This window comes from Cebus imitator, unplaced genomic scaffold (assembly GCF_001604975.1).
Source record: "Cebus imitator isolate Cc_AM_T3 unplaced genomic scaffold, Cebus_imitator-1.0 Scaffold98, whole genome shotgun sequence".
In the NCBI taxonomy this organism is placed as follows: Eukaryota; Metazoa; Chordata; class Mammalia; order Primates; family Cebidae; genus Cebus; species Cebus imitator.
In genome coordinates this window covers 1,746,388-1,764,677 of record NW_016107413.1, presented here as the reverse complement: position 1 = coordinate 1,764,677, position 18,290 = coordinate 1,746,388, and the positions used below count along the sequence as shown (strand labels likewise).

Here is an 18,290-nt window from a genome sequence, read left to right as displayed (position 1 = left end):
AAAAAAAAAAAAAAGCTTCAAGGTGAGTCTGACACATGCCAGAAAACCATTGTTCTGACCCTTCCTCTCATTACTGCACAATCTGTATTATGTACTCAACGCTTCACCCCAAATAAAGTAATTCAAGTATTAACTCACAACTTGTGAACCTTTCTGCTTTAATAATTGTCTATGGCCTCTAACATAGTAATTCTTGGGAATATATCCTAAATGACCAGAAATAAAAATGATGTTTTCTAAACAAAGATGTGTTATTTTCAACATTTCATTAAAAATATAATTTAACACTTCTAATGCCTAAGAATTAAGTACAATCTAAATGGTCAATCATAGTGAACAATTAAATTTTGGCAAATTTGTGCCAGAATACTAATTAACAAATTAAAATGATGATGACGACCTTTTAACAAAACACTCATAGTAACATTAAAGAAAAACACCAGGACACAAAACTGTATGTGTGTATATAGGACCTCATTTCTGTTAAATCAAGATTAGAAACAAAACTGGAAGATTTGATCCAAACTGTCAACATTAGTCATCTCTAAGTTCTGGGGTTATGGGTAACTTATTTTCTTGTTAACAATTTTCCATGCTTTCCAAATTTTCTATAAAACATAAATTCTAAATTTATATAATTTATAAAAGAATAAATGTATAGATTTGTAGAATCTATAAAGTAATAAACTTATTACATTGATAATTAGAAAGCAAAGTTGCCCTGTTAATACAGGCTGAATGGAAACAGCAATTTGTTCCAGGGCTAAAGACATTTACATTTCAAAAAGATAACGCATGAACTCTTAAAAGTACTTCTTGAAGTCTCAAATTTAAAACAAAGATCAAGACTACTAAACTCTTAAACAGTGATGAATGTATTGTAACAACTACATCTTAGGATCAAATTAGAGTTACTGTAAGAAAGCATTCCTAGTATTACCTGCAGATTTGAAAACACGTTGAAAATCCCATGAGAGCTGACGGCACTGAACAAACTTCTACCTGGAACTTGGTGACAGTGACCGATTTGTCTGTCTCTAGCCATAAAGCCCATCAAGGACCAAAAGATCATCTACTTAGTGGTAAAAAAATAACGTCGACGATAGAGGATTCTGCTGAATTCATGTTTTGAAAGACGGACCAAAAGAATCTTCCCCTAGGTATGGGGAAGTAACTCAAGTGGAAAGAAGGGATGCTTGAAATTATTGCGAACTCTTTAACTATTATTGCATAGATTAGCCACTGGTGGGTACCATGCCTCCAGGATTGATGAGTATTAGGGACAAGCTGCTTCAGAAAACCCCTTCGTGCAAGCTGACCCCCCACCCCCATCCCCGGCCCCCACAGCCTGATTGCTCTGCAGCTGCTTTCCATTTCTGAACGCCTATCTAGGTGCTACAATTAAGCAAAGCCTGATTATAGCCATCTGGGCAGGTCAGGGGAGGACACGGAAAACAAATGTTTGTTATCCATACTTGTAAATTCCTGTTTTACACATACCTGTAAAATCCTGTTTTTTAAAAAACTGCTGCCACAAAAGTCACAGGATTCGCAGGATGACGTATTGTAAGTCAGTCACAAGTTAACAAACTATCTCTGCGTCTGTTACAAGCTAATAAATTATCTCAGTCCTAAAACTCTCTTAAGCCCCTCTCACCCCATAAAAGCTCCTCATTTTCTGAGCTCGGGGCTGCCTCCTCTGATTGTTACCGGCAGCCTGGCAGGTGAATAAAACTTGCTTGCCTGACTTTGGGTCTATTCTCCTTTCCTCTCGGCTAACCTTACAATGAGAACTTCAAATACGCTATCCTTTTGCCCCCATAAGCACACTCAAATTCTTGATATCACGTGCCTCTATTTTTAATTACGAAAATAGGGACGCTGTATCTCCACTAGTGGTTACAACTGTGAAACTTCCCTACCACAACGTCCAGAAGGGCGACTGATCTCAGAGCTTCAAGTGATCCTAACTACGTTACGTGTTCCTGACACACCACAGCTGTGTTCCGAGGGTCAGCGATGCCGCGCAGAGCCATCATTGTATTAACCTTTCCCGCTTATGGGACGCGGTGGTCAGTCCCCGGGAATCTACCCGGGCTCAGCCAATAACTCTCCGCCTCCCTTTCGCGGCCGGGACGGCAGCAGCGCAGGTAACTGGAAATGGCTGGCAAGAAAAACACCTTTTAAAATTATAAAAACAAAAGACTTCTCAGGAGATTTTCCAACCTGGAATAAGAAATATTTCTAAAAACAATGGTAGAATGTTGGGATGTTTCTAGGCCCAGTTTCACCAAGTGAAAAGACCTGGGATAAGACAAGCCCAGGGTTGCCCAGGACTTGTGGGACGCAGAGACTACTCAGAGGGGCCCTGCCCTAGAGGGACCCTCAGTCTGACCTCTGCGCGCTTCGGAGGCGCCCGAAAGGCAGCTGGTGTCCCGCCGCTTCCCAGAGAGGCTTCGGCCTAGTCCGACCCCAGGCTGAAGACCAGGTGGCCGGGGCCGGCACGTTACCTGCAGCAGGTGCAGCTGGGCCACGAGACGCCGCGGCAGGTGGAGAAAGCAGTCGCGAGCGTTGGTGAAGACCACAGTCACTGCCGCCCCGCCTCGCCCAGCACCCGCCAGACAATCGCTGCCCCACATCGTTCCTAAGCGTCGTTCTGGGTTCCCCCACCCTAGCGCCGCAGCGGACCCGGGACCTGGCAGGCCCGGGGCGTCGGAGCCGGAGGAGATCGATCCGCCCCGCCCCCTCTCCCCGCTGCGCGTCTCGTCGCAAGCCTGTATTAGGTGGGACAAGCAAGCTTCTGTCACTCACCGAACCTCTCCACCGCGCCGCTCGGGGGCGGCAACTCGTTCATTAAATCCTCTCACGCAGGAAACGATAGCCGACGCTGTCGATTCTTCAGCCAATCGTGGGACTCCTTGACCCATCTCGCTCTCTTATTGGGTAAAAGGGAGCTCAGCAGGGCGGATGTTGTCCTCCCTGCGAGGATCAAAGCAGGCAAGATGGCGTCAAGCGGCGGAGAGTTAGGGAGTGTATTAGAACACCACGTCCAGCGGGCGGTTTGCGACACGCGGGCCAAATATCGGGAGGGACGACGGCCTCGTGCTGTCAAGGTAAAGTGATTTTGGTTTCATTCGCTCTCCTCGGTAGCTTTATATGAGTGCTAGCGCCATATAGCCAGCCTACAGAAATAAAGGCATGACAAGGCTGCTGTCAGATCCCTCTCTCTTTAGAGCTGAAGAACCTTGCTTGGGTCAGGTATCAAAGATTCTCACGACCCTTTTGGTCAACTATTAGAACATCAACTCCACGAGACTAAGGCTTGGTTTTAGTCATTGGATCTTCTGTATTTACGGTACTACTTGGCACAAGGTAAGCGCTCAATGAATATTCGTTGAGTGATTGTTCCCGGTGAATTCTACCGACTCAATTTCTGGAAAAAAATGTCGACTGAAAGTAGTCTGTTACATGCCTTAGGTACCGTCTCACTTGGGCTGTTCTTTATGCAGAGGGAATGGCAGACATTTTATTTTGTGTTTTTTGCTGTCTGGGTTGAACAGATTATTTCTTGTTTTCAAAGCTGTTTAAAAAAGAGGCAGATTCGTCCTAGGTTTATTTGCGAAATACGTTTAACGACGCGAAATACGTTTAACGACTCTGCATTTCTTTCAGGTATATACAATCAATTTGGAATCTCAGTACTTATTAATACAAGGAGTTCCTGCTGTGGGAGCCATGAAGGAATTAGTTGAGCGATTCGCTTTATATGGTCCAATTGAACAGTACAATGCTCTAGATGAATACCCGGCAGAAGACTTTACTGAAGTTTATCTTATTAAATTTTTGAACTTACAAAGTGCAAGGTAATGTGCAAGTTAAGCAGTGACTCATTTTCTCCATTCATATTTCTATCATTTTGGCCCCAAGTTTCCCTCATTCATACCTCATTCAACATAATCTAGCCTATATTCCACTTATCTTCCTCCAGCCTTTTTAAAGGTATACTTTACTGAAGCACTGTTCCCATCACCTCATTCCCATGCTTAGCAATTTAATGTCCTGTGGTGTGGTAGATTTAAAAGTTGGGTTTGAAGGCAGGGAATGGTGGTTTATGCCTGTAATCCCAGCACTTTGGGAGACTGAGACAGGCAGATCACTTGATGTCAAGAGTTCAAGACCAGCCTGGCCAACATGACAGAAACCCCAGCTCTACTAAAAATACAAAATTAGCTGGGCATGGTGGTGCGGACCTGTAGTCCCAGCTACTCAGGTGGCTGAGGCATGGGAATCACTTGAACCTGGGAGGTGGAGGATTGCAGTGAGCCAAGATCATGCCACAGGACTCCAGCCTAGAGTCCAAAAAGGCTGAAGTATGCAATGCCTTATCTATTTTTATGTTATAAAGCGAGGCTCCGTCTCAAAAAAAAAAAGAAAAAGAAAAAAAAAAAGTTGGGTTTGAGGCCAGGCACATGGCTCAAGCCTGTAATCCCAGCACTTTTGGAGGTCAAGATAGGTGGATCACCTGAGGTCAGGAGTTCAAGCCCAGCCTGGGCAACATGGTGAAACCCTGACTCTACTAAATAAAAAAATTAGCCAAGGGTGGTTGCACAAGCCTGTTAATCCCAGCTACTGGGAAGACTGAGACACAAGGATCACTTGAAACCAGGAAGTGTAAGTTGTGGTGAACTGAGATCATACCACTGCACTCCAGTCTGGGCGAGAGTGACTGTCTCAAAAAAAAAAAAAAAAAAGTTGAATTTGATCCCAGCACTTTGGAAGACCAAGGTGGACAGATTGCTTGAGCCCAGGAGTTCGAGACCAGACTGGCCAACATGGTGAAACCCTGCCTCTACGAAAAATACAAAAATCAAGCTGGGCATGCTGATGCATGCCTGTAGTCCCAGCTACTTGGGAGGCTAAGGTGGGAGAATCAGTTGAGCCCAGGAGGCATAGGTTGCAGTGAGTCGTTTATGGGCCACTACACTTTAGCCTGGGGGAACAGAGTGAGACCCTGCCTCAAAAAAATAAAACATAAAGTTGGGCTTGGAGTAAGTTTTCCAGTCCCACTGGTTACTGGCTTCATGACCTTGGACAAGTTATTTAACCAGGTTAAACCTGTTTTTCCTTTTTCATAAAATCTATATGGTAAAGGGACCTTCTTGAGATTATATGCCAATGAAATGAGATGATCCATATAAAGTGTTTAGCATAGTCCCTCCTGGTCAGAATACAGTAAGCATTAGCTATTGTCACTCCTTTCTGTGAATTGACTCAGTTTTTTCCAGCCTTCTGACATAAGCCCTCTGCTCCAAAAAAGCTGATGTATGCAATGCCTTATTTGAATCCTTGCTCCTCAAACGAGAGTATGAGCATGGCTGTTATATAATGTCCTAGTGCTTCACTTTCATTATAGGGTTGTTGTGAGGTATTAATTCAAGTGAAGCACTTATGACATTGCTTGGTATATAGTAAAATCTCAACAAGTATTGATCATTATCCCTGGATATAGGACTGGTTAAATTTATTTATTGTAGTACTTGGCAAATCATAGATGTTTAGTATTTATTGACTGAGTAACATTTTTATTTTCTCATTGTTATATATTTAGTATTTCCTCAGTTATTGAAGGTATTATGATTATAGTATTTTTCATCTGATTTTTAAGGCATAAATTCCATTACAGAATACATTGTGCTGAAAAAGCTTAATTGGGTATGAACTAACTCAAGGCCACAGAAATGCTCTATTTTATGACCACAGTTTACATACCTCAGGCCAACCAGCTGGATCCTTAGTTGTTTAGAGGCTAGGGAAAAAATCCAAGAGGTTCAAAGGGAAGAGACGGTTCTAAGAATACATACTGGATGGGTGGTGTGAATACCATCCACAAACAGAGCATTTTAATTCCCAGTCCACAGGATATATACATACACATTGCAAAAGCTGGACTTTGGTCTTTAGCCCCAGGTATTGTATACTAGTTAAGCTCTCATTTTTAAGTAAATCTGGATTTAAAAACTATGCTATCTTGTATTTCCATTCAGGACAGCCAAGAGAAAAATGGATGAACAGAGTTTCTTCGGTGGATTGCTTCATGTGTGCTATGCTCCAGAATTTGAAACAGTTGAAGAAACTAGGAAAAAACTAGCAGTGCGAAAGGCGTATGTAGTAAGAACTACTAAAAATAAAGGTATGGAAAGCATATTGCTAAATGCCTCCTGTGTGTCAGGCACTCTGCCAAGTGTGTCATCATGCAGTTCCCAGTCTAGTGGGAAGAGAGGCAAGTAAATCATCACAGTATTCAGTAAGTGTAAACCACAGGGTTCTCTGCAGCATACTACATAATCTGGGTTGAGAAGGGAGAAATGTTGATTCATAAAAGACTTCCTACAGTCTGTGAGATGTGGCTGAACTTTGAAGGATAAGTAGACATTACCTAGAAGGGAGAGGAAAAGATGGAAAGGCAAGCCAGGCAGGATGTTTAAATGCTTAGGGGAATAAATGAGCATCATGTATTTAAGAAACTTTAACTCACATAATATAATCAAAGCCCAGAGGTTTCCGTGAGAGATAAGTTTAGAATAGTGGATAGGAAGTGAATCATGAAGGGCCTTGTGTCCCATGCTAAGGAATTAAGGATTTGACCAGAATGCAGTGAGAAGCAGTTGTGATTTGCAGACTAAGTGTCACTGCTAATCATGGAGAAGTTCTACTTTTGACCAAGCAACAGCGTAAATGCCCCACATGCCCCTTCTACCAGATAGTGGTAGAGAGAAATAAAGTGGGAAAACTCTTGGAAAGCTTACTCAGAAATCTAGCAAGAGAGCTGTTGAGAATCCCCAGTCATTTGTAGACATTAACCTGTAAGATATGTAAATAGCACCAGGAAAACTTGTATATTTGTGTGGCAAAGGAAATTATAAAATATAAAAAAATAAAAAATGGAAAGGAAATTATAAAATATTAGTGTAGAGGAAGACCTCTGACATTATCTGACCTGTGTCCTAATTCCTGTTGAGGAGGAAACTAAGTCTCAGAGTTTGTGACTGGCCTATATTACTAGAGATAAATTAAGGATAAAAATAAGGCTTAAAACCCAAGCTTTGGACACTCTGTCCAGAGCTTATTTTTAAACTGCTTTAATCATCTCAGTGTTGGTGGTGGCCTAGCATTATCTTCATTATTTGCTCCCCTTCCCCTTAAGACCTTTTTGCCCTGCCCCCTCAGAATTAGATTCAGTGTTGTTAAACTATGACTTTTTTGGCCTTGAACACTTTAGTTAAGTTCTATTTTATCTGCAGCATTCTAGCATCTACACGTATTTGTATATTTGGTCTTTTCAAAAACTTTTATTCATGAAATTTCAAAACACACAGGTAGAAAAACTAAATGTATTAAAATTAAAAACTAAAAACTCCCATGTATTAACATTAACAATCATCAACAGAGAGCCAGTTTCATCTTTACCACATCTTCCACACCCGACTCATGTTGTAGTCTGCTTTTGAGAGAGTAAACCAGGGAAGAGGCCCTTTCCAGCCCTAGAAGTAAGCCACACATATTGCTTTCTTTGGTAACTAACACAAGCTAAGCAGCATGATACATCCAGATACTGGGAAACTCTGAAATTGCAAAAAACAAAACAAAACAAAAAAATATATATAGTATATAATGATATGGAAAAACTTTATAAGATCTACAGTGAAGTGGAAAATACAGAGGTGCAGAGAAGTACACATTACAGGTTATCTTTTTTAGTGGGGAGAAAAAGAATGGGAGGAAGAAGGCAGCAAAGTAAGGCATACTGAACAGATAAATAAAAAACAATAGCGCTTACTTATGGGGTGAAACCAGGCTCATGGAGAGCAAGGAAAGGGTGACACTTGATGCTACATATCTTTTTATCCATTTTAGGTTTTTTTTTTTTTTTTTTTTTTGAGACAGAGTTTCGCTTTTGTTACCCAGGCTGGAGTGCAATGGTGCGATCTCAGCTCACCGCAACCTCCGCCTCCTGGGTTCAGGCAATTCTCCTGCCTCAGCCTCCTGAGTAGCTGGGATTACAGGCACGTGCCACCATGCCCAGCTAATTTTTTGTAGTTTTAGTAGAGACGGGGTTTCACCATGTTGACCAGGATGGTCTCGATCTCTTGACCTCGTGATCCACCTGCCTTGGCCTCCCAAAGTGATGGGATTACAGGCATGAGCCACCGCGCCCAGCCCCTCCATTTTAGGTTTTAAACCACGTGAATATATTCCCTTCTCAAGAAATAAATTTTTTGGTGTAGAATTTGTTACCATTTTTAAGTGATTTTTAAAATTATATGATTCTGAATGATGCAAACAATAAATAAACGACTTCTGTTTTCCTTTCTCTCACCTTTTGAATTGTAATAAAAAGACCAGTATGTGACAAAGAAGAAATTGGTTACAGAGCATAAAGACACAGAGGATTTTAGACAAGACTTCCACTCAGAGATGTCTGGATTTTGTACAGCTGCTCTGAACACTTCTGCAGGGAACTCAAATCCTTATCTTCCATATTCCTGTGAATTGCCTTTATGTTATTTCTCTTCAAAATGTATGTGTTCATCTGGGAAGCATGTAGACAGAGCATCAAATTCCTCTAAGGATGGTAGAAACCATGATAAAACAATGGAGCATTATAACCACAATGATTCTTTGCAGAAAACACAGATAAACCCTTTTAAAAACTCAGTGGACTGCCCTGGTGCACGAAAGGCTATTATTCCTTCAGAGGCAGTTGACAGATTTATGCCTAGGACAACACAACTGCAGGAGCGCAAAAGAAGACGAGAAGATGATCGTAAACTTGGAACTTTTCTTGAAACAAACCCAAGTAGTAAAGAGGTTATGATTGGACCTCTGTTACCAGACATATCTAAAGTGGATATGCATGATGACTCACTGAATACAACGGCAAATTTAATTCGCAATAAACTTAAAGAGGTAAGATTATTTTTAAAAAAACTGTTCTAAGAGACGATTTGGTTACAGGACTAAATAAATGGAGAATTATTTGTGGGAACAATAGTAATTTTTTTTTCACCTTTTAGTTTTTTGACGTGTTTTTCTACAGTTCTCTGTTGAAATAACCGAATTTGGCTAACATTTTATTTGCTTTGATACTGTTAATACTTGCTTAAACAATGAAAAAACATTTTATGTCACTGTAGATACAAAATATTAAAGCAGTGGTTTCAGCCACTTAAATCAATCTGTAAGAGTGGAGCCCAGGTCTGCCATTTTTATTAAAATCTCCCCAGATAGTTCTAATATGAGCCAGAGTTAAGAAGGAAAAGTATTATAAATTATTTCTCTCAAATTTAGAGTTATTACAGTTTATATAAAATTCAAAATGCTTAATTTGCTTTTGTGATAAAAAGCAATAGAAGGTGATGAGATTTCTAAACATTGGGCCTCCAGGTATGCATTTCAAATGTAGACTTCTTAAATGATTAGGACCAGATTGTGCTGCCTAGGTAGTCTTTTTTTTAAATGTCATTTACATAATCATTTTCCATTTCCTAAGCACAAATAAAGTTAACATTTGAGTTAGCTTTTGAAAGACACTTTTTTGTGGGGTGAGAGTAGGAGCTGCTGTTACACATCATAAACTGAGGGTTATGACATTCTCTTACTCTAAGATGCAGAAAGTGCTTTTCACAGTTCTACTATGTTTTACAATGTGATTAAGGGAGGCTAAGGTAGTGTAATTTCTTGTATGTACATTTTTTTACCTAAAAATTAATTATTATCTGATTAAAGAGGCATTATTTAATAATAATTAAAATCCATGGACACAGTTTTTGTGCTGAAGCCTTTAGTTTTTCAGTTTAGGCTGGGCACAGTGGCTTACACCAATAATCTCAGCACTTTGGGAGGCTGAGGCGAGCAGGTTGCTTGAGCCCAGGAGTCCAAGACCAGCCTGACCAACATGGTGAAACCCCATCTCTACCAAAAATATACAAAAATTAGCCAGGCATGGTGGTACACTCTTGTAGTCCCAGCTACTTGGGAGGCTGAGGTGGAAGGATCACTTGAGCCTGGGAGGCAGAGGTTGCAGTGAGCCAAGATCATGCCACTGCATTTCAGCCTGGATGACAGTGTGAGACCCTGTCTCAAAAAAAAAAAAAAAGGTTTTCAGTTTTGTGCTGTTATCCTTCCTTCAGTTATGGCTGAACTGAGGCATAGACATATATACACAGCTGTCTCAGCCACAGCTGATTACATTTTCAAGAAAAACGTGTGAGGTCCAAAATCTAGGTCCTTCTAGAAATAGAACAACAAAAAAGTAATATTAAATAAAATTTACTATAGTTTCTAATAATTTTCCATTTCAAATGAAGACTCTTTTACTCTGTTTTGACTTACTGTACGCTCTTTGTACACTCTTTTTCTGATGGTGTGTTTGCTTTTCCTTTTTCACCTAGGAAATTGAGGATTATACTGCTTTCTGCTCATTTCTCTAAATGTTTCATTCCCCCCAAATCTATCAAACATTATCAGTGTTTCAAGAATGCAAAACCAGGATATCTATCTGTATCTGTAAAATAACAAGTGACTTTAGATCTATAAAGTAATGTTAAAGTAGAGCATATGTTCACTTTTCTTCCTCCAATTTCTTTTTTCTTTTTAAATAGCTTTAGAAATTTTACTCTCATCAGTGTTTGAACAGAAAACTTCATTCTGTGCCTAGATCATAGGCTGTAACTTGAACATAGGCCAACTCTGCCTCAAAAGTGATGTCAAGGATTAAACTATTGGATATAATCTTACCTCTTCTAATAGCTTCTTTACTCCTGCACTATAGAAACTAAGTTTTAATGGTTCTTTTTTTTCTTTAATTAGGTAATTTCATCTGTGCCAAAGCTTCCGGAGGACAAGTCAGAAGATGTGCATACAAGTCATCCACTAAAACAAAGAAGAAGAATATAGAGTACCAGCAGCAAATTAGTATTTTCTGGAAAGAGCATTTATTTTTTATCTTTAGCCTGTTATTTTAATTCATCAAGAGATTTTACTGCTGGTATTTTTTAATGCACTCTTCTTTGTAATTTCATTCAAGCTATTTGTCTAAAGTCATTTCTTCTTTTTTTGATCCATATTTAATGTTGTAAACTATTCTTGTCATTATAACATTACCTCTCATATGCAGTAATTATATGTAAATTAATTGAAGCAAATATGGAAACTTTACAATATAAATAAAGATAGGCAACCAGGATCTGTTTCTGATTATAATACAATTATTGAATGAGTCATTGAAACACTAGAAGTCAGGATGTTTCCGAATGCCAGGGTTTCAAAATCAAGACAACTCTGTGAAGTAAAAAGTAGATTAACTATTAGAACAAAGCTGAAATTAGAAGCTTACATGCTTTAGTTAACTTTTAGGAAGAATTTGCTTGACCTGTGGCAATACAAAAATAAATCAGTATTTGTGAATTCTAGACTTCTGTTACTTCCTGTGGCATATCCACACTTTTTCCTGTCAGTGGATCACATAATTGGAAATTTCAGCACATCTAGGCTGTCTCTATTTTTCTTTTTTTATTTTTAGTAGAGACAAGGTCTCACTGTGTTACCCAGACAGGTACTGAACTCCTGGGCTCAAGTGATCCACCCACCTCGGCCTCCCAAAGTACTGGGATTGCAGGTGTGATGCACTGCACCTGGCCATTTTCTTTACTGATAAAAATAACTTGAGAAGGTCCATACCGTGGCGTGTTGTTTTCATTTCTCTCTATCTTTAATGGCCTCTTGCCTAGTAGATTGAATTTGAACATATCAGTTAATAAGGTTCCATTTCAGCTATGATGTACTGATCTAAATTTCCTAGGATGGCTCTAAGTGGAAAATGGTACTAACAGCAAGCTGCAGATAAGGAGGGTAGGCCCTACTTCCATGTGAGGTAATTAGATATAGTTTTTGCTGAAATCGCAAGATAAAAGATATATTAGAGACCTAAGCATAGAATTGGAAGAGCAAATTGCTGTCTGCTTAGGCCTCTCAGACTATAAATAAGTTGTTATGATCTCTACCTCAGCATCTTGTTAAAATGCAGATTCTAGTGGTGGTGGCCAGGGGTTGTGGGGAGGGAAAATGAGGAGTTATTATTTAGTAGGTATAGAATTTCAGTTTTGGAAGATGAAAAGAGCTCTAGAGATTTGTTGCATGACAAAAGTTATCTGACACTTAAGGAGAGGTGCTGCTAAATGGGTCATGTGCTTCTGAATGGGTTCCTGATAAGTCTTGTGACCTTGTGTAAGTCAGCACTCCTCATCACCACCAACATAATTAATCATTAGGGGAGAAAGAAAGAAACCTTTGTGGTATCAAGCAGCAAAACAAAAAGATTCAAGTTCAGTTGGTTTTGGATGGGGCCTGGGATTCTGCATTTTTTCCAAGTTCCTAGGTGCTGCTAGTGCTCCTGGTGCACAGACCATGCTTTGAAAAGTAAAGCTCTAGGCCGGGCGCGGTGGCTCAAGCCTGTAATCCCAGCACTTTGGGAGGCCGAGGCGGGTGGATCACAAGGTCAAGAGATCGAGACCATCCTGGTCAACATGGTGAAACCCCGTCTCTACTAAAGCTACAAAAAATTAGCTGGGCATGGTGGTGCGTGCCTGTAATCCCAGCTACTCAGGAGGCTGAGGCAGGAGAATTGCCTGAACCCAGGAGGCGGAGGTTGCGGTGAGCCGAGATCGCGCCATTGCACTCCAGCCTGGGTAACAAGAGCGAAACTCCGTCTCAAAAAAAAAAAAAAAAAAAAAAAAAAAAGAAAAGTAAAGCTCTAGATAACTGGGCTACACATGAACTCTGGGAGCAGCTGAAGAACTGTCGGCTGTTCCATCCTAAGTTGTTACTCTCATCTAGTCCATTATGCTATATACTGTTTTCACCCATCTCTTTTCAGATTGGAAGCCTGCCTTTCACACATTGCTTTTTACCACGTTTCCAGAAAGTTAAAATGTGGGGTAGAGGGAATAAACCACAGGGGGACAAATAGATGAGTTGAGATGGATAAAAATAGCTTAATAACATGCAAGTTAATTTACAAAATTTCCATATAGGTTATTATTTCAGGCATGGTGGCTCACGCCTGTAATCCCAGCACTTTGGGAGGTCAAGGTGGGAGGATCACTTGAGGTCAAGCATTCGAGACCAGCCTGGCCAACATGACGAAAACCCCATATCTATAAAAAATACAAAAAGTAGCCAGGCGTGACGGTAAATGCCTATAATCCCAGCTACTCAAGAGGCTGAGGCATGAGAATCGCTTGAACCCAGGAAGCAGAGGTCGCAGTGAGCTGAGATTGCAACACTGCACTCCAGTATGGGCAACAGAGGGAGACTGTCTCAAAAAAGAAAAAAAAAAAGTGCTTTTGTATACCAGTGTTTGAAAAGTACAGTTGATAAAGGAAGAATATGTTAAGGCCAAATCAATTATTAGACTGACACTTGCAGCTCAGGAAACTTTTGTCAGATGCATACATGAAAAACTTTCATAAGCACAAAGTACTCTATGTCTCCAAAATTTTAAAAACATTGACGGCAATTGGGTTGAAAGGGATCAAGTGTTCTAGTAGTTTGTGGTATACTTGCTGAAACTCTTCATTCAGTGTTCTAACCCTTAAGCCAATATACCCTAGATTTGGTTTGGGAAATACACCATACTTACAGGAAACAGGAATTGTGTGTTGCTAAAGAGGTTAAAAGCTCAATGAAAGTCTTGAATATAGTTACTGAAATAATCATGAATGTCTTCTTGGGGCCCAAATGCCAGGATGGGGCTAAACTCTCAATGATTGCCCTAATTTCAGCAGTGGGCTGCAGCTCAACAGAGGAGAGTGTCTAGCAAGTATTACTTTCTGACCCTTTAAAATTTTTCCTGAATCTATTTGGGCTGTTGGCACTAGTAACTATACCTTTGCTTCTGGTAAACATGGTCCAAACACCTCCAACAGAAGTCTGTCTTCTCTTACTGCTTTTTCAAAGTCTGCAAGAGATATCTTGCCATCATTGTCATAATCCTAGAGAGGAGATATTTCTTGATAAATGCTTGTTTTAAATTTTGCATGGAAAATAGCTCTCTAGACTAAAAAAATTTTACCAAGTAAAAGTTGTCACACTTCTGTAGACTGTCTACATAAATCAAAAATTATTTAGAGTCCCCTTATTTTATTTTTATTATTCTAATAGGCATACCTGAGTCACTTTAGATATATAAAATGTAGCCCTGCTCCTAAAACACTTACACTCTAATTGGAGGAATAAGATAAAAATTAGGGGAAGTTCATTATTTTTTTTCTTTTTTTTTTTTTTTTTTTTAATCTAACACCAATTAAACATCTCAGGAGGGAAGTTCATTATTATATGGCTACTTTATGATAAAAATAAGTACAATAGGGTAATGATTTTCAAGCTTATTTTTTTTGTAGAATTTGCTCCACAAAGGATCTCTTACTTGGGAGCCCACCAGGTAAAAAGGGTAACAGTGAAGTTGCTCTGTTAAGGAGCAAGGCACTGGGAGTTATGGCAGTAACAGTTCTGAAGAAGACTTGGAAACCACTACTGAACCTTTAAGGAATGCTGGGATCTGGATAGGCAGAGAGGTATGAGGAGGAAGTGCAGAAGAGTGGCCCACCCGAATTAAGAAAGCAAATGAGTATAAATTAAGAAGACAAAGCTGCCTGGAGTGAAGCATTCATGACAGGGATCATGAGCGATTAAATACGTTGTATAGGAGTAGGGAGTAAACATAGCATGTGTAGAGATCATGAATGCCTTTAAGCGCTTAATTGAATTGGTTTCAACAGGTTCTTGTTTATTCACTTATGGGCATAATTACATCAGGGCTGCTGAGAGTCTAACCTATAGAAAAATTTGAGTAATTGTAAAAATTTACTCCATTAATTTTCTTTCAAAGGAGAGGTCCTAGCTAGCAATTAGAGAAGAGAGAAATAAAGGGGATCCAAATTAGAAAGGAATAAATCAAATTATCCTTGTTTGTAAATGATATAATCTTACATTTGAAAAAACCTAAAGACTACACCAAAAAACACTAGAACTGACAAATTCAGTAATGTTGTGGTATACAAAATCAACATAGCATTTAAACATAGCAAAAATCAGTAGCATTTCTATATGTCAACATTCTGCAAAAGAGGAAAAGTAATCCCATTTACAATAGGTATACATAACATTAAATACCTAGGAATTAAGAAATAAAAGAGTTCTACAGTGAAAACTATAAGATACTAATGAAAGACATTGAAGAGGAAACCCAAAAAAATGAAAAGATATACCATGTTCATGAACTGGAAGAATCAATATTGTTAAAATGTCCATACTGCCCAAAGCAATCTACAAATTCAATGTAATCTTCTTCACAGAAATAGAAAAAACAATACTAAAATTTATATGGAACCACAAAAGACCCAGAATAACCAAAGCTATCCTGAACAAAAAGAACAAAACTGGTAGAATCATGTTACCTAACTTCAAATTATACTACAGTGCTATAGTAACCAAAACAGCATGGTACTGGCATAAAAATACACACATAGAGCAATGGAACAGAATAGAAAACTCACAAACAAATCCTTACATCTACAGTGAACTCATTTTTGGCAAAGGTATCAAGAACATGTTAGGGAAAAGACAGTCTCTTCAGTAAAGGGTGCTGGGAAAACTAGATATCCCTATGCAGAAGAATGAAACTATATCCGTACCTCTCACCATATACAAAAATTAAGTCAAAATTGATCAAAGACATAAATGTAAGACCTCAAACTATGAAACTACTACAAGAAAACATCAGAGAAACTCTCCAGGACATTGGTTGGTCTGGGTGAAGATTTCCCACAAGCACAGGCAACCAAAGCAAAAGTGGACAAATTGGATCACATCAAGTTCAAAAGCTTCTGCACAGCAAATCAACAAAGTGAAGAGAAAACCCATAGGATGGGAGAAAATATTAATATTTGCAATGTATCCATCTGACAAGGGATTAATAACCAGAATATATAAGGAGTTCAAACAACTCTACAGGAAAAAATCTAATAATAAAATTTAAAAATGGGCAGAAGACCTGACATTTCTCAAAAGAAAATGTAGAAATGTCAAACAGGTATATGAAACGGTACTCAACATTCATTGATCATCAGAGAAATGCAAATCAAAACTACAATGAGATATCATTTCACCCCAATTAAAATGGCTTATATCCCAAAATCAGGCAATAACAAATGCTACCAGGGATGTGGAGAAAAGGGAACCCTCGTAAGCTGTAGGTGGGAAGTTAAATTAGTACAACAACCATGGAGAACAGTTTGGAGGTTCCTCAAAACTGGACATGATGGATCACATCAAACCTAGCAATTTTGGAGGCAGAGGCAGGAAGACCGCTTGAATCTAGAAGTTCAAGACCAGCCTGGACAACATAGTAAGATTCTGTCTCTAAAAAAAGAAATTAAAAAAATTAGCTGGGTATGGTGGCACATGCCTGTAGTCCCAGCTACCTGAAAGGCTGAGGCAGCAGGACTGCTTGAGCACAGGAGGTCAAGACTGCAGTAAGTTGTGATCATGCCACTGCACTCTAGCCTGGTGACAGATTGAGACCTTGTCTCAAAAAACTAACTAAAAATAGAGCTACTATATGATCCACCAATCCCATTGCTTGGTATGTATCTAAAATAAATCAGGATATCAAAGAGACAGCTGCACTCCCATGCTTATTGCAGTAACACTCAAAATAGCCAAGACTTTTAGGAAACAATGTGCCTATCAACAGGTGAATGGATTAAAAAAAATGTGGCTGGGTGCGGTGGCTCAACCCTGTAATCCCAGCACTTTGGGAGGCTGAGGTGGGCAGATCACCTGAGGTCAGGGATTAGAGACCAGCCTGGCCAACATGGTAAAACCCCATCTCTAATAAAAAAACAAAAATTAGCTGGGTGTGGTAGCGGGCGCCTGTAATCCCAGCTACTCAGGAGGCTGAGGCAGGAGAACTGCTTGAACCGGGGAGGCAGAGGCTGCCTTGAGCCGAGATCGTGCCGCCTGGGCAACAGAGCAAAACTCAGTCTCAGAAAAAAAAAAGTGGTACATATATATAATGGAGTACTATTCAGCCGTGAAAAAGAATGAGATCCTGTTGTCTGCAACAACATGGATGGAACTATAAGCCATTATGTTAAGTGAAATAAGCCAGACACAGAAAGAGAAACTTCACATGTTCTCACTTATTTGTGGGAGTTAAAATTAAAACAATTGTTCTCATGGACATAGAGAGTAGAATGATGGTTACCAGAGGCTGGAAAGGGTAGTAGAGGTGTGGGGGTGGGGTGGGGGCGATGGTTAATAGGTACAAAAATGGGAAGAATGAAGAGGACCTAGTATTTGATAGCACATAGTCAATAATCATTTCATTGTACATATTAAAAATAAAAGAGGCAGGCACAGTGGCTCACATCTGTAATCCTAGCACTTTGGAAGGTCAAGGTGGATGGATCACTTGTGGTCAGAAGTTCGAGACCAGCCTGGCCAACATGATGAAACCCTATCTCTACTAAAAATACAAAAATTAAGCTGGACATCTAATTTTTGGCACCTGTGATCCCAACTACGAGGGAGGCTAAGGCAGGAGAATCCCTTGAACCTGGCAGGCGGAGATTGCAGTGAGCCGGGATGACACCATTGCACTCCAGCCTGGGCAACAGAGTGACACTCCTTCTCAAAAAGAGAAAAAACATAATATTAATAACTAAAAGAGTGTAACTGGATTGTTTGTAACACAAAGGATAAATGCTTGAGAGAATGGATACCCCATTTACCATGATGTGATTATTATACATTACATGCCTATATCAAAGTATCTCATATACCCCATAAATATATACACCTACTATGTACCCACAAAAATTAAAAATAAAAAATAAATTGATACCCAAAAAAGGGTGTGTGTAGTACTGGGAGCATACTGTCTCTCAAGAATGAATCTACCCTCAGCCTTAACAGGCCTAGTGACTGTATTTCCAAAAGAAGAGGACACTTTGGAGACTGCATTAGCTAGATCTGAGACTCCAAAACCTCCCACCACCTGTTTCTTTCCTGAACTCCAAGGTAATATAGGTGAACTGGGCCTGGGCTGCCTTAGATTCACAAAACCTCACTGGTAACCAGCTTAGGATCAAAGAAATAGGGTAGAAATCACCATGACCATAGTAAAATAATTACCTTAAACTTTTTTTTTTTTTTTTTTTTTTTTTTTT

At 39.6% G+C, this 18,290-nt stretch overlaps 3 protein-coding genes across 3 annotated transcripts in view; 1 reads left to right on the top strand and 2 right to left on the bottom strand.

Annotated features, from left to right (window-relative positions):
• PEX1 (peroxisomal biogenesis factor 1) overlaps positions 1-2,789 on the bottom strand; it is a 45,533-nt gene extending 42,744 nt beyond the window's left edge. Inside the window, 1 exon segment of the mRNA XM_017536426.2 lies at positions 2,511-2,789. Coding sequence (XP_017391915.1) covers positions 2,511-2,639 — 129 coding nt within the window. The 5' untranslated portion in view covers positions 2,640-2,789.
• A 178-nt stretch (positions 2,790-2,967) lies between these two features.
• Positions 2,968-11,471, top strand: RBM48 (RNA binding motif protein 48). The gene is made up of 5 exons (XM_017536427.2): positions 2,968-3,113; positions 3,673-3,863; positions 6,045-6,190; positions 8,399-8,967; positions 10,870-11,471. The coding sequence occupies exons 1-5, from the start codon at positions 3,003-3,005 to the stop codon at positions 10,954-10,956; spliced, it is 1,104 nt and encodes a 367-aa protein (XP_017391916.1). The 5' UTR covers positions 2,968-3,002; the 3' UTR covers positions 10,957-11,471.
• A 1,864-nt stretch (positions 11,472-13,335) lies between these two features.
• The window catches only part of LOC119472383 (EF-hand calcium-binding domain-containing protein 1-like), an 18,043-nt gene continuing 13,088 nt past the window's right edge, over positions 13,336-18,290 (bottom strand). Inside the window, exon 5 of the mRNA XM_037741301.1 lies at positions 13,336-14,051. Coding sequence (XP_037597229.1) covers positions 13,941-14,051 — 111 coding nt within the window. The 3' untranslated portion in view covers positions 13,336-13,940. The remainder of the gene's footprint in view (positions 14,052-18,290) is intronic.